This window comes from Melozone crissalis, unplaced genomic scaffold (assembly GCF_028551555.1).
Source record: "Melozone crissalis strain CALT ecotype California unplaced genomic scaffold, PUWL_Pcris_2 ptg000106l_1, whole genome shotgun sequence".
In the NCBI taxonomy this organism is placed as follows: domain Eukaryota; kingdom Metazoa; phylum Chordata; class Aves; order Passeriformes; family Passerellidae; genus Melozone; species Melozone crissalis.
This window is the reverse complement of record NW_026535883.1, coordinates 1,499,340-1,515,615: the sequence shown is the minus strand read 5'-3', so window position 1 is coordinate 1,515,615 and position 16,276 is coordinate 1,499,340. Positions and strand designations below refer to the sequence as shown.

At 49.1% G+C, this 16,276-nt stretch overlaps 1 protein-coding gene across 1 annotated transcript; it reads left to right on the top strand.

The window, feature by feature from the left end:
* The first annotated feature begins 4,781 nt into the window (after window positions 1-4,781).
* On the top strand, window positions 4,782-15,943 carry FAM167A (family with sequence similarity 167 member A). The gene is made up of 2 exons (XM_054291752.1): window positions 4,782-5,236; window positions 15,612-15,943. The coding sequence occupies exons 1-2, from the start codon at window positions 4,859-4,861 to the stop codon at window positions 15,873-15,875; spliced, it is 642 nt and encodes a 213-aa protein (XP_054147727.1). The 5' UTR covers window positions 4,782-4,858; the 3' UTR covers window positions 15,876-15,943.
* Window positions 15,944-16,276: the final 333 nt, after the last annotated feature.

The window sequence follows — 16,276 nt, the reverse complement described above, 5'->3', positions numbered from 1 at the left end:
TGGGTAAACACTGAATAATAAAATCCAGGGAAAACAGCTCTCCTCAGGGTCAGTGGGATGCCTGGAGATTTGTTCTCCACCTCTGCCAGCAGGATGGGGGGGACTCTGGCAGGGTGAGGAACCCCCAGCTCACGAAATCCACACAACATAGCAGCTCCTCTCCTGACAGAGCTCATTCTGGCATGGAGAAGGGAATGAGTGATGTGCAACCACCCTGAAAGGGATCCACCAGCTCCAGGGAGCTGCAGTGTTGATCCTGATGGGTCTCTCCTTCCCTCAGCCCATTCCTGAGGCCTCTGAGTCTCTGCTGCCCTGAGGATGCTCTGGAACATCCATCCAACCTCAGCCTTACTCCATTGCTATGGCAACCCCTTCTCACAGGCATCTCCTTCTCCTCTCTGCCCCTCTCCCAACCTGCAGCAGACACCCAGGGGGGGTCAGTTACCCCCACCCCATCCCTGTGTCATTGCTGTGTGTCTTGGTTTGGAAAGACAGGTGTTTGCTAATGAAGGCAGGAGCCTCCCCTGAAATGGAGAATGCAAACCCTCCCCACCCCTCCGAATTACTATAAATTTTAAATTAAGGGGCTCTCAGGCAAAAATATGGGAGCAGGAAATAACAGTTCTTTAATAGGGAAAAGAAAAAAAAAAAAAGGATAAAATAAACAATGCAGTACACTAGAACAACACTGACAGAGTCAGAACCCAACCTGACACTCTGTGGGTCAGGGTGCTGGTGGCAGTCCAATTGGAAATGTGGCTGCAGCCCTCCTGAAGTGTCAGGGGTGGTTCTTCTGGAGTGAGGGGGATCCTGTAGAGAAGGAGAGAAGGATGTATTCTTCCTCTGAAGATCCAGTGGAAGAAGAGGCAGCTGCTGTTCCTCTGGGGAATCCAGTGGAGAAAGCTGTGCTGGTGTCTCAAAAACCTCTGGATTATATCTGGGTAGGAATGCTTGGCTCCTCCCTCTGGGTGGAGCATCTCACAATGGGATGCTGTAGTTCTTATCAGCCATGCAGTGACATTCAATAGCTGTTATCAGCAGATGTCTCTCCAGAGGGAGGAGTGATTGTGGTCACTCAAAGAGAGAGATAAAGCAAACTGCCCACTTGACAAAGGTAATCTGCCATACAATGGTAATGGAAAACAACTTGCACTGCAGTCTTCAACACTGTGCATGGAGGGAGGCAAACACAGCTCTCCCTGCACACCAGGCACTGTCCCCCACCTCTCACTCCACCTCGGTGTTCCTTCATCCCACCTGTCCGGGCTCAGGGTCCTCCTCTGCTGCTGGGAGCTGCAGAGCTGGATGGGGATGCTGGCAGCTTGGATTTACTCCAGGGGTTTCCTCTGCAGGACCAGCGGGTGTCTGTGTGATCCCTGTGCAAACCTCCAGAGCAAATGATCAAGGGAAGCACATCCCATACTCCATGGATCACAGGGAGTGTCCCTGCACCCACTGGAGTGGGAGCATGAACACCCAGATGAGACCTGGAGACACCAAAAGTGAATTCTGAATATCTCTGAAAACCTCAGAGCTTTTTCCCTGCAGGCCAGCTGCACAGACTGACTTCTCAGGGAGAGGGAAACTGAGGCACAGAGGGGCTGAGGTGCTTTTTGAAGGTCATCCACAGGCTGAAGCATTGCCTCTGCCCTGTTTGCTCCATGCCAGAAGTGTCATCCATGGTGTGTGTGTGTGGCAAAAGAGCTTCTGTCAGCTGAGCTTTTCTCTCCTATCGAGGATTTTTGGCCTTCCCTGCCTCCAGAGGAGCAGAATTCCTCTAACACACACTCCTGCAGCCACTGCTGCTCCTCTGCAATAAGAAATGGTGTTACAAGAATCCACAGTCCACCAGGAACAGTGAAGGAAGAAGAATAATTTGCTCCCCACAGCTCCTCCTTGGCTAATTGTTGAATTCCCAGTTTAACATCCCTGTTATTTCTCCATCCCAGGCTGGTGCTTCTGCTGATCCCTTGGGGTAGGTCAGTTGACTTCTCCAGTGGAAATCTAACACCAGAAAGAAATTAAAGGGGGTTTTTGTTGTCTCAGTGACCTGTTGCGTTCTGTGCTTTCAGGATTCATCTAAGGGAAGGGGGGATTCATCTGAGTGAGGTGTGAGGAAGCCCTCCCCCTGTTTTGGGGCTGAACTCGTTACCCCTAATTAGGAGTGGCACGAACTCCCTGTGGCAGGTGTGATAATGAGACAAATCAAGGATTAATCACTTAAATCCCCTTTCACAGGCCAGCCCAGGGGGAGCCAAGCCTTGGGCAGGGAGACTGGGAGGATGTGGATTTGAGCCAGGGGCAGGTTTGTTCCTGGGAGTTTGGGAGCTCACAGGGTTAGTGTTACAGCACAAGGGCATTTTTCTCACACTTACAACTTTCAGATCTCTCTCTCCACTGCAGGTCTTTGATCCAAGTCCAAGATATTGATAGGAAATTAGAGGTGGCTCCCTTCTGCCACTTTGGAGTTTGGACAGGCTGGAGAATGCTGCCAATTTAGGGGATGTCCCTGCAGAGGGAATGAGACTTTTCATGTTACACCAGGGAGAAAGAGAAGGATGGGCTGAATCAATGCTGCTTTTAGGGCAGAAAAACCAAATCTCCTCCAAAGCTGCTGGGAGTTGTGGCGACAAGGAGGGGGAGATGTGACAAAGGGGATGCTCCAAGCTGCTGTTCTGTTTTCATGGTCCAATGCTCTAAATGCTATCTGAGCTGTGCCCAGGGCTCAAATACCAGGGGCCATTGCCACCCTGAGGATTCCACACAGAAAAACAGGACAAAAGAATTTGTGTGGGGCTCTGTTTTGTACCTGTGGCATTCAGAAAATGATAAAAATATGATCTTTGCTGGGGATTAGCAAATCCAGTGTGGAACTGCAGCAGGCTCTGGGATTGCTGGGTTTGGGCCACCCTCAGCAATCTCCACAGAGGTCTCATAGGATAGAGAAAAAAAATCTCAGAAACGAGGTCTTTAGAGTCATTACTTGTTTTCCTTTATTGATTTGGGGAGGCTGGAGCAGGAGGAAAGGTAAATTCATCGACATGCCCTGAGCCCTGCAGAGAACTCTTCCACCACAGCAGCCCAGTGCTCTCCCCTCTCTTTTCCAACAGAAAAAGGAAAATTGTTGCTGTTCCAGGCACGAGAGCTGTTGGCTCCAACCTGCCAGAGTGTCTGTGTGTGCTCCTTTTCCCTGTAAAACTCTCATTAACATAAATAGGAGCAGGAAGGAGACCACAACATGAGTAATCCTCCACCCCCACACTGTCTGTGTGTATGCTCTCAACTCCTCCTCCAGCTCGTGTGCCCCCCACACAATCGTTGGGATAAGTCTTGCTCTCACTCAGTGTTTATTTTAAATCGAATCTTCTTGCTGAAAAGGTTGGAGAGGCGTAATTATGGTCTGGATTTCAGAGCTGCACATGCCTCTGTGGGAATGGCAGGGAGAAGAATGGCTGAGTGGCTCTAGGAAGCTGCACACATCCTGCCTGGTTTTCCAGGCACCTCACCAGGCAGGCAGAGGAGTGTTTTGGTTTGTGCCTGACGTTCAGAGGAGAGCTCTGGATCTATTCCTAGCTCAGCCATAGATGAGCACACAACCTTGAGAATGTCTCCTATCTGATCCTGCTGGCAAATGAACACAGAAGCTGCCTGAGCTTAACTCTTGAGGAGTTCTCTGCCCCTCCAGGTCCCAGGGTTTGTCAGACCAGCTGTGGGCACAGCTTCCATGGTGCTGGCAGGAGGAGGAGTGGGGAGGAAGCTCCTGGCTTCTCTGTGCTGCTGCTCCTGAGGGTGTTTACAAGGGACCATTCCCACTGGACAAACTGGGCATGGCCAGTGATGGAAACCACAAGTCCAAATCTCCCTGGGTGTCTGAGCCCAGACCATGCCAGCACCCCAGGGAGTTCCTCACCTGGCTGGGACCACTGGGCCAGGAGGGAGCTGAACCCTCAGGCTGCAGCTTTGGCAAACCCAGAACTAAACCCAGATCTTAAACTGGATCTTAAAGTGCAGTGTGGGGAAGAATAAATCCCTTTTTCCAGTTCTCCTTTTGACTCAAACTCTTAGGGGAAGTTTGAGTTTCCAGATTGGTTTGTGTTGGAAGAACCTTAAAGATTCCAGCCCTGCCATGGGCAGGGACACCTTCCACTATCCCAGGTCACTCCAAGCCCTGTCCAACCTGGCCTTGGACACCTCCAGGGATCCAGGGGCAGCCACAGCTTCTCTGGACACCCTGTGCCAGGGCCTCACCACCCTCACAGCCAAGAATTTCTCCCTAAAATTTAATCCAAACTTCCCCTCTTTCAGGTTGTCCTATTTCATCTGGACCTGATTTGCCCAGATGGGGAAATGTGGGTTGGCCAGGCAGAAAATCAGCAAAACCAGACAACCCAACATCCAGCAGCAGCCACTACTGTCTCCAGAGGATTTTTGGGTCTGGGAATGTGTCCTGGCCTCCTTGGCCACCCTTCTGTGGCCCCTGGAGTTAAGACTGGAGGTGTAGGTAACCACAGCTTTGCTGAAAGCCAGAGCCTGTCTGTTCCTGCCCCAGAGCACTCAGATAACCGAGGTGAGGTCACCCTCCCCTGCAGCACCTTGGCACTGAGCCTCTCCCAAAACCCTCACAAGAGCTGTCTCTCTTTCCTCACTCCCTTTTCCTTCTCAAAACCAATCCTTTTTCTTTTTTTTTTTCTTTCCTTCTAGGTGTTCATCCAAGGCTGGTTTGGTGCTTGAGGAGGGGCCCACACCTCAGCTGTCCTCCAGGGAGCTGTGCTGAGCACCCTGGTCAAAACTTGAGGATTCTCATCTCCATCCCTGGTCCTTTCCAGCCCACCTCTATGCCTTTGGACTCCCAGAGAGGATGGCTGTGCCCCAAATCCAAATAGAAGAGGCTCTGGACAGCATGGATGCTGGCTCTGGGGGGGTTCCTCCTCCAGATGATCACCTGAGGACCCTCAAGGCACTGACAGAGAAGCTGAGACTGGAGACCAGGCGCCCTTCCTACTTGGAATGGAAGGCAAAGCTGGAGGAGCAGGCCTGGAAGAGCCCCCAGGCCGAGGGGGACAGGGAGGACGAGGCCACCAAGGGCAAAAAGAGCCCAGGGGAGACTGTGCCCATGAGGAAGGTGCAGCTGCACCTCAATGGGAGCCCTGCCCAGGACAAGGGGACTGTCACCTCAGGGAGGATAGGTGGCTTTGAGAGCATCGACGAGGCTTTGACGTGGCTCAGGAAGGAGCTGGTGAGTGATTGCCTCTCCCTGTCCCTGCTAGCACAGATTTTCAAGAGGGATAAAAATGAAAGAGTGGGGGAACTCCTTGTTGCTACCTGCCTTCAGCCCCAGGTGGAAAAGCAACAATCAGTCATTGTGTTTTTCATCACTTGTTGAATTTTCCGTCACTCATTTTGTTTTCCACACCTGGCTCTTCCAGGCCCATCTTTTGTTGTTTTTTCTTGATTCAAACCCAGTCCACATTTCTGTCATCCCCCCATCCCAACCTTAGGCCTTGTCTCCCACATCTGCTTATTTATGTTTGTTATGTGCTGGATATTTCACAGAAAAGGAGGGGACAAAAGTCCTTTGTCTTTTCTAGGAACCTGTGCTAGGAAAATTCAGAGAGCCAGGGCTGGAATTCACCTTTTCTCTGTCACATTGCTATCTTGGTTTTTGGCACAAATTTATCCTGGGCCTGACCCAGCTCCCAGCTGAGCTCAGGAGTCAGCACAGCCTGGGGATAATTCCCAGGGGGATGCCCCAGTCCTGACAGAGCTCAAGAAATGTTTGGAAAACACTCTTGGGCACATCCAGTGATTTTGGGGTTGTCCTGTGCAGGGTCAGTAGTTGGACTTGATGATTTTGTGAGTCCTTTCCCTTTTAGGGTATTCTGTTATTCCCTGGAGGTTGATAGGATGGGTATGTCCCTGTCAGGGCAGCTGGAGACTGAGCTCAGGTGCTCTTCACAAGAGTAGAAGTAATCAGACACCAAAACCACACTTGCCTTCTCCTCACTGGCATGAATACTCTTTATTATTTGGCCCAAATCACTGGAAGTGACTCATGACATGTGGCTTTGTTTCTTTTGCCCAGTTGGAATTTTGCCTGTGAGTCCCAGCAGGAATATTTGCAGCAGGAGCTGAGACCTCACTTGTGGCAAACACTTGTGAAAATGTTCCTGTGCAGACACTTTGTTTTTGAGAGCAGCACTGAAATCCTTGAGGAAAGTTTCTGACAAAAATAAATAACAGTTTTAAAGATTTCTTTGTGACTTTTGCTTCAGATAATGCTGATTTGTCAGCTTTCTGTTGCTGCATTCTCCCAACTCCGCTGGTCCCCTGAGGGTTTATTTACAGAGGTGGTTCTGGACATTGCACTTTGGTGACTTTGTTTCTTAGGATCATGATTTCAGGAATTCAGGACTATTAGGAACAGCTTGGAGATGATTCCCTACAAGCCCTCAGTGCTCTGGAGAACCTCAGTTCTGTGACCAGAATCTGGGTGTAATCTTAAATTCACACTTGATGGAAACCCCGAATCTCAAGATGATCAAAGAGAGTAAGAAGCAGATTTTCCTTCTCAGAACCCTGGATTTGAAAAGATTTGGGGTTTTCTTTCAATCTCTGCCCATGATGGAAGTACAAATTGTCTCAGAGTTTGACTCTACCCCTCAGACTGGGGTGTGGTATCTAAACCACCATCTGTCAAAAACTGAAAGTTTGAATTAAAGACGAGAAAAGGCCAAGAAAACCCTAATTGTTCCTCACTTTCCATTTCCCAGCCACTTAATTACACCAGCCTTTGCTGAATCTGGACATGACTGGTAATTTAGAACAATTTCCCCAAAAAGAGAGAGCAATTTTTTGACTGACCACAGGGTGAAATAGCTGAGCTGGAGGCACAAGTGTGGGTAAGAGCTGCCAGCACAGCCAAGCCATCCCATCACATGATGCTGGAACCAAAAGGTGCATTTCACATTACATTTCAGGGGTGAAATGCAGTTTCTTGTCAAATAAAGGAGCAAGCTTCCAAAGATCCCAACACAGACAAGATTTTTCCTCTTGTTGTGGTAGCAGAGCCATCAGGGAGGCTCCAGAGCAGGGTGAAGCCCAGAAACCAACCAGATCCTGTGCTGATCTCCCAGTGTGGGCAGCAGAGGAGGGGGAATTCTGCCTCTCTCAGGTGAGACCCCACCTGCAGAGCTGCCCCAGCGCAGGAAGGACCTGGAGGTGCTGGAGAGAGTCCAGAGGAGGCACCAGGATGAGCAGAGAGATGGAGCAGCCCTGCTGTGAGGAAAGGCTGAGAGAATTGGAATTGTTCAGCCTGGAGAAGGCTTTGGCATGAGCTGGTTGTGGTCTTTCAGTTCCTGAAGCAGCTTACAAGAAAAATGAAGAGGGACTTTGGATAAGGACCTGGAGGGACAGGACAAGGGGTAATGGCTTCCTGCTGCCAGAGGGCAGGGTTAGATGGAATATTGGGAAGGAATTGTTCCCTGTGAGGGTGAGGAGGGCACCCAGAGAAGCTGTGGCTGCCCCTGGATCCCTGGAAGTGTCCAAGCCAGGCTGGACAGGGCTTGGAGTGACCTGGGATGGTGCAAGTTGTCCCTGCCCATGGCAGGGATGGAATAAGATGACCTTTAAGGTCCCTTCCAACTCAAACCATTCCACGATTCTGTGATCCCACAAAGTGGTTATTTAGGGTCTGTAGGGTTCACCTTGCCAATGAAGAGGCAAAAGCTGGTGAATGTGGAGATTCTTTCCATGCAGGAAAGAAGTGCAGCAGCCTTGTCCTTAGGGAGTGAAATGCAGAGTGTGCAGCTCCATCAGCCCCAACAACCCTCAGCACAGCTCCCAGCCTGTTCAGGCTGGGTTGTTTCAACAGCATCACCCTGGGATGGTTCTGGCTTGTCCCAGGGAGCTCCTGCCAAGCACTTGGAGCTTCAGGAGTTTGCACATGCTGGGGGCTGCTCCCATCAGGCAGCTGGTACAGGACCACCCAGTTCTGGATTTAACTCTATCCCAGCCAAAAGCAGCAGAGGCAGGGGAGTAAATTTGGTGCTGTTATAGAAGGCTTTAGGCTGGGAAAGCCCTTTAAGATCACTGAGTCCAACCACTCCCCAGCACTCCAACAGCCAGCACTAAACCATGTCCCCAAGCCACATCCACACAGCTTTCAAACCCCTTCAGGCATGAGGACTCCTCCTCTGCCCTGGGCAACCCTTTTGCTGAAGAAATTTTTCCCTAATATCCAATTTAAACCTCTCTTGGTGCAATTTGAGGCCATTTCCTCTTGCCCTATCTCTTGTCACTCCCAATCCACACAAAAGCCATAATCTGACACTGCAAGGAATTTTCCTCTGTGTTTTCAGAGTCTGCTCTGCTTTGGCTTCAGCCAGGTTCAGGCTGCTCATGTTGAGGAGTGAAGCAAAAGCCAAACCCAAGGTTTTGTTGTCCATCTGCTGTCAGAACCCAAGACTGACCCAATTCCTCTAACTGCCCTAAAAGACTTGAAACCCTGGCAGGGGCTCAGAAAGTTTGGCACGGAGTCAAAGACATCAATTTTAACTCATAGAAACAGTTACCAACCTTATGGGAAAAGTTACAGCCCACAAAAATTTGAATAAAATTATAGTAAATTTATCACAAGGTGAAAAAGTAAAATTTTAAAGTTTTTGGACTAGAAGTTCAAAAAGCAAAATGAAAGAATCTAAATGTGTCCTGTCTTTCTTCTTCTTCTTGTCCTCCATCTTCTGCTGTGATAGTAGCACTTTTAAATTAGTTTAAGATAAAGTGTCTAACTTAGGTAATAAGTATTTAAAAATTATTGTAAATAAAGTACATGTAGTTTTTAGTATAAAAAGATAACAGTGCCCTGAGAGCAGTCAGTATGCCTCAACCTAACCTGCTGGACAGACTCCACTAGTCCAAAAGAAAATGTATGAGATAAGAGAAAATAAACAACCTTAAAAGCCAGAACTGAAAAATCCCAACTTCTTCTTCAAGCACAAAGCTGAGAAAAAAGACCTTTTAGTACCTCAAGAGCCATTCCAGCAAGAACAAACCCAAAAATCTGCTTTTCTGGGCCTGTCACCTCAGGTGACCCGTGCCAGACCCAGGTTTGTGGGACTGACACAAACCCACAGAGCCTCAGCTGGGCCCTGCTGAGAACCTGCCCCCGAGAAGCTGATTTATTCAGACATGCAAACTGCTCTTGTTTTTGTGCTGAGAGGCTCTGTGGAGGTGTAGGAGCAAATTGCAGCTCTCAGCATGCGCTGAGCTGCCCCGGGGCTGGAGCATTTCCCTCCCCAGCTCCTCCTGCCTCTCCTCTGTGCCCTTGTGTTTGCCTTTGCACTGTCAAGTGTGGCAGCTCCTCGTCTGTGCTGAGAGCAAAACCATCGCCAGCCCAGGGAGGGTGACAGACTCGAGGGCTGGAGGGGACACACTTTGCTCTTTGCTTTTGAAATTTGCCAGGTTTTACAAGTTATGAAATTAAGCACTCAAAGTCCTCTCCCTCCTAAGTATGGCTAAAGTACAACCCTGTGAACAGGGACATCTTAGAACAGTTCTAAGACATAAGAACTGTTCTAAGGTGATAGAGACATATAAAAAAGATGTCTCAAAAAATAGAGACATAAGAATAGATGTCTCTATTCTTTGTCCTTTTAGGAAAAATGAGTTTTCTATCTCAAATTCACCAGTTTGGCCCTGAAATTTGAGGGATGTGAGCCAGAAATGCAGGAAAGACCTACAAAGGAACACAAATATCTGGGAAATCATAAAACACCTGTGTCCTGTTGGTCAGATTTTAAAAAAATTAAATATTAAGTGCTCTTTTTTTTCCATTTGGGATACTCATATGGGCTGAACAAGTGCTTGAGTGAATTTAAACAACAATGCAGCACCAAATTTCCTCATTATGAGGGTGGGGAGGCCCTGGCACGGGGTGCCCAGAGAAGCTGTGGTGTCCCCACTCCTGGAAGTGTCCAAGGCCAGGTTGGACAGGGCTTGGAGCAACCTGGGACAGTGGAAGGTGTCCCTGCCCATGCCAGGGGGTGGAACAGAATGAGTTTTTAGGTCCTTTCCAACCCAAACCATTCTGTGACTCTGTGACCTCCACTGTTAAATTGCTGAAACTAGGAAAGAGTTTAGGATTTATTATGGAACAAGATCATCCCCAAGAGTCAGTTTGGGTGCAGCCACTGCTTTAGGGAAAGAGGGAGCCAACACAGCCTAAACAACAGTAAGGAAGAGTGAGATTTGGGACCCACAACATGGTCCAGCTGGCAAAGAAAGCTCTCCTGGTGGTGGTGGAGAACTCCCAGGCACTCCAGAAGGAGCAGGGATAACTCATTTGGGGCTGTGGGCTGCACCACAAGGGCGTGAGCACCTAAAATTAGATATAACAGGGCGGCATCTGAGCACCTCTGAAGAAGCCCCAAACCAAAACACAGACAATGTGGACTTGTCTGAAGGGTTTGGCAAGGATGTGACAAGTGTCCTGTGCTTCTTTGTGCTGGCACTCAGGAAAGTGCCAATTGACATTTCAGTTTCTTTTGATCTTTTGGAAATAAAAAAGGGCTGGCCCTGTGGGAGCAGCTGCCTCTCCACAGACCATCTCCCTGAGCTTCATGGGCCAGGCTGGGACTTCATCCACGGGATTCTTCTCTTTTGGGAAGAGAGGGAAATCTCAAAGAGCTCCTCATCTGCGTGCCTCGAGGTGCTGCCTGCTGAAAATCCCCCAAATGCAATGCAGAGAAAAGATGGGCTGCTGGAAATGGGAAAATTATTGGTCTTCCTGTCTGTTGAAGGCAAAATGGAAGGCTTGTAGCAATTTAGGATGAGCCACCTAGACTGGAAATCAGGAAAGAATAATACAGAGCTTTCTCTTCCTCACCTCTGTTAAAAATCCCTGGGAGACTCTGAGGCCCAATCCAAGCAGAAAATTCCCCCTAGATCCATAAGATCTGGTGGTCGAGCTTTGCATTTAAATCCAGCAGTTACTTCTCTGCCAGGAAGGATCTGAGTTTGGTTCCCCTTCCAGCCTGTGGAGTTCAACCTGGCATTCTCTCCTTTCCAACAACATTCTCCACCCATGCTGGTGATAAACACCTGGGGCTGGGTGTGCAGAGAGAGGCAGAATGTGTTAAAATGTTGATTTTCATGAGCAAGACACACTTAAGGTTCTTTCTGCCCTGGCCATGAAAAGATCAAAGGAAATCCAAAGCCTGGCTTCTGCTGGATGCTTCCCAAGGGTTTCTCCAGGATGCTGCACCCGTGTGTGGGATCCTGCTGCTGCCTCACATGGATGAACTGGAGTGTGGAGTTCCCTCCTGGGTGAACCCTGCAAACCAAAAACCCCACAGCTCCCCATGGTGTGGCCCCTGTAATCCCATTATTCATTGCCAGGCAGATTTGTGGAGCTCTGCTGGCCTGACAACTCTGCTGCTTTCAAGGGGACATCACTCATCCTTTCCAGTGATTGTTTGGTCCTCAGCATGGAGCAGGGGGAATGGCTTTAGTATTTGTGCAGAGCCTGTGGGAAAGAGAAGGAGAATGAGGATTTCTGGGTTCTGGCTGAAATTCCTCTAAATATTCTGGGGGTATTTGAACAGAGCAGTGTTTAATGGGACATGGATGCAGGACAGGGGGTTTGCATCTTAAACCAAGCCCCAGGATGAGTGTGGGGAGTGAGAGTTCATGCCCTGCAGAGCAGCTCCACTTTGGTGCTCTGCCCAGCTGCCTCCACAGGAGCTGTCACCAAGCAAGGAACTCCCAAGCCCTTGGGAAGACAAGGCAGCCTTCCAAGGAGCACAGGCAGTGCCAGCCCTCATCCCATCTTCCTTCCCTTCTTTGTGCACATCATCCTCTCATAGAAACATGGAATTGTTGAGGAAAAGCCCTCAAAGATCATTGAGTCCAGCTCTTAACCCAGCACTGCCAAGGCTGCCACTAAACCATGTCCCCAAGTGCCACATCCACATGGTTTTAGTCAACCACTGCCAGGCTTTGTTCCTTATCTTCATTTTCTAGAGGGCTTTGCCTTCCAGCTTGTGGGAAATCAAATGCATTCCTCAAAAGAGGGAAGACAAGAACCAGTCAAAAAATGTAAAGCTGGTTTGCAAGAGAAAAAAAGCACCTATAACTCACAGCTCTCTGCACAATGGCCTCATAATTCTCTTTTAAATGATGTTGGGTTTTTTTTATTTTTTTTTTTTTGGCAGCAGAGGCTTTTTTAATCCCACATTCTTCCAAATATTCAATGAAAGCCTTTGTTGGCATTTCTTAGGTAACTTGATACACCAAGAAGAAAGAATGACCCAGGGTCACTTCAATAACACCTGTGATCACCTCCTGATAAAATGTCAGCATTTGTTTTGAGACAGGGCAAAATAACAACAGAATAGGGTTGTGGTTTTTTTATTGTAACTCAGGTGGAAGAATAAAAACTGCCAAGTGGCATTGCTCTGCTGGGAGCACAGGTTATGAGGTCTGAGAGGAAATAGTGGGGTTTTTTTGATAAAGGTAAATGACCACAATCTGCCAACAGCATTGAGAGAGATTTCCTGAGAGAGAGAGAGAAAGATTCACTCAGAGATTGGTACAAAGGTGACTTAATCCTCTCCAGACAGCCAAGCTGGAGTCTTATTTCATCAGGCAAGGTCCTCCAGGATACCTCTGTAGTGTCAGAGAATCATCAAATGCTTTGGCTTTGAAGGGATTTAGACATTAGAAAAGAATTCTTCCCTGTGAGAGTGGTGAGGCCCTGGCAGTTTCCCATTCCTAGCAGTGTCCGTGGCCAGGTTGGATGGGGCTTGGAGCAACCTGGGATAGTGGAAGGTGTCCCTGCCCATTGCAGGGGGTGGCACTGGGTGAGTTTTAAGGTTTCTTCCAACCCAAACCATTCTGGGATTCTCTGATTGCCTGGAGGAGGAGGGATTATGGCAAAAGTTAAACAACCCCAAGGCTGCTCTGGTTCACACCATCCTTGCAGCAGCCCTTGGAAAGGGGTAATGGAAAGGTCTCATGTGGGAATATCAGAGTCTTTGTGGGGTCTCTAAAGGGGAACTTTCCTTCCTCGCTTCCCTTCTGCATCTTCATGCACAAGCCACCAGGCCAGGAATAATTCACTCCCTTCCCCCAGAGCTGCATCTGCACCCACAAACTGAGCAGCTCATTTCCAGGCCTGGAGGGAAACTGATATGGTCTGATCACATCCATGCTGCTAAAATCCAGGAAAAGGTAATTTATCCCAAAATGTAGAATCACAGAGTCCTAGAACTGGCTGAATTGGAAGGGGTCTTGGAGATCATCCTGTTCCAGCCCTTTCTGGTGAGCCTGTTCAGCTTCTTTCCCACTTTCTTTTCTTTGTATCTTTTGTGGTTTCGTTGCCTTTCTGTGAGGAGGGAAGTGGGGTGGGAAGTGGGAATTGTCTTGATTTGCTTTTCCAGCCCCTCCTTCCCCTGTTTGCCAGGCTGATTCCCACACCAAGTGTTCACTCCTTCCATCACTACCCACAGCATCCTGTGGCAATGAATTTTCTTAATTATGAGCTAGAATTTCTTTTTTTAATAAAAGACCTCTTTCCTTTCATTACTTCTGAATCTTCTACCTTCCCAAGCCAGGTGCCAGGGGAGAAAAAAATACCTCCAAAACACTTAAATCATTAGCTTGGAGGTTGTAGTTCTCTGTCCTGTGGGAAACCATGGAGATCCCATCCTGAGAGCCACTTCAAATCGCAGAGATAAAATAAACCACAGGGGAGGTGGACTCTGTCATGGGCCAGCTCTGATTTATGCAGGCTGGAAATCCAGGCTGAGTATTTGGGGATCAGTTATTTGGTGTTCTTTTAATTGGTCCTTTCCACCTCTAATTGCTCTGTCTCCCTGTGGCTGCTGCCTTATGAGCAAAATTAATTTGGGCTTTGTTTAATGTTGAGATGGAGGCTCTGAAGCCTGACAGATACCCAAGCCAACAGCCTTGGCACAGCTTTAATTCCACTTTCTTGGTGCTCCTGAAAACATGAGCAGGCACAGAATTTCTCTATTGTTAAAAATTCCCCATCCTGAGCTGGTATTTTTTTGGGATGCATTGCTGGCTTGAAAGATCCCTGTCTCCCTCACAGATCAAGCACCTCTAGATGAGTTCACAGAACCAGATAGGTTGGAAAAGATTTTTGAGACTGAGTCCAACCTATGACTCGACACCACCTTGTCAACCATGACATATTTTTTTAAAACACCTCAGACTTGTCTTGGTTTGGAAAGACAAGTGTCTGCTAAGGAAGGCAGGAGCCTCCCCTGAAATGGAGAATGTAAACCCTCCTCCCCCTCCAAATTGCTATAAATTTTAAATTAAGGGGCTCTCAGGCAAAAAATATGGGAGCAGGATTAACAGTTCTTTAATAGGAAAGAAAATGAAAAGATAAATAAACAATGCAGTAAATTAAACCAACACTGACAGAGTCAGAATACAACCTGACACCCTGTGGGTCAGAGTGTTGGTGGCAATCCAATTAGAATTGTGGCTACAGTCCTTCTGGATTGTCAGGTGTGGATCTCCTGGAGCAGGGATCCTGTAGAAAAGGGTGTAGTTGTCTTCCAAAAATCCAGTGGAAGAAGCAGCTGCTGTTCCTCTGGGAAATCCTGTGGAGAAGCTGTGTTGGTATTCCAGGATCTCCAGATTATATCTGGGTAGCAATGCTTGGCTTCTCCCTCTGGGTGGAGCATCTCCCAATGGGATGCTGCAGTTCTTATCAGTCATGCAGTGACATTCCATAGCCTGTTGTCAGCAGATGTTCCCCCCCAGAGGGAGGAGTGGGTGTGGAAGAGATAAGGCAAACTGCCCACTTGACAAAAGACAACTGCCATACAGATGGCCAATAGAATACATCTTGCCTTGTTGCAGTGTGATTTCAGGATTTACCTCAGAACCTTGGGTCCTTCCACTGATCATTCCTTCCCAGGTGTGTCAATCACCTCTCTTTCCCTTCCCTGACCCTTCCCAGCACTGTCTGTCAGTCCTGGAGTTAAAGAAGGGCCTTGAGTGATTGGGCAGATTCAATGGATGCCCTCTACCCCTGGGGGACATTGGGCCATCCAGGTGTCCTTTGCCCCTTAAGATCTCCCCTCCTGTACCTGATTGGGGGCTCCCTACCCCTTCCCTGCCCCTCTTCCCAGGGTTAAAAGGAACAGCAACCACACAGTTCAGGGAGTTCTGTTGGAGCTGTTGTTGGATTCAGAGACCTGTGGGCCAGAATAAAGCTCCGGATCCAAACCCTCCATCAGAACCGACCCTTCACCATCACCTTAAAGCTTCTCCACCACAGGGAAACCTGAGGAGTGGCCCCTCTTAAGGGGAGGAAGTTCCATTCTGCCACCACCAGAGCTCTTGCACGCCTAGACTTGTCTCCATGCACCCAGCTGCAACATCCAGCTAGAAAAGTATCTGGGGTGAAACACCACAGTTGCCACTATTTGGTTCAGCAGCAAGGGCCAGACAAGCTCAAACATGTCTCATCCAGCTATATTGGTAATATTCGAACATTGCCTTGCAATCTGGTACAAGCCTCCAGCAGGGAGGCAGCAAATTCACCACTAAAACCTCTCTCCCCTCCCCTTTTCCAGGCAGAAATGCGCCTGCAGGACCAGCAGCTGGCCAGGCAGCTGATGCGGCTGCGCAGCGACATCAACAAGCTGAAGATCGAGCAGACGTGCCACCTGCACCAGCGCATGCTCAACGACGCCACCTTCGAGCTGGAGGAGAGGGACGAGCTCGCCGACCTCTTCTGTGACTTCCCCCTGGTCAGCTCCTTCAGCCTCTCCACGCCCCTCAAGCTCATTGGGGTCACCAAGATGAACATCAACTCCCGCCGGTTCTCGCTGTGCTGAATGGGGAGGGGAAGGACAGGGAAGGATGGGGGAGGAAAGGGGAGAGGGCTCTCTCTGCCTCGAGAGGCCAGCGAGGAGAGAGCTTCCCTGGGAAGCTGCAGCTGGTCATGGTGGCAGAGTGGAGGTTGGCACTGGAACGGCCTGGGGATGCTCATGGGGGAAGGCAGGACCTGCGTGGAAGAAGCCTGGAGAGCTTCCAGACCCAGCACACGCACTCAGCTCCTTTGCCAAGTCCCTTCTCCTCCTCTTCCTCCCACAGGACGCAGCTCGGTGTGGGTGGTTGTGCTCAAAAATCAAAGGAGGGGTCAAAAATCAGCCACAAAGCAAAATCCCTCTTCCCTTCCCCTTCCCCTCTTCCCAGGCTGGAGCAACATCGCTTTCCTCCATGGATGTCCCCCTGG

Excerpts from the sequence above, each read along its gene's own strand:
- FAM167A (XM_054291752.1), top strand. The coding sequence starts at position 4,859 with ATGGCTGTGCCCCAAATCCAAATAGAAGAGGCTCTGGACAGCATGGAT. Across the intron at positions 5,237-15,611 it reads CGTGGCTCAGGAAGGAGCTG|GCAGAAATGCGCCTGCAGGA; the intron begins GTGAGTGATTGC and ends CCCCTTTTCCAG.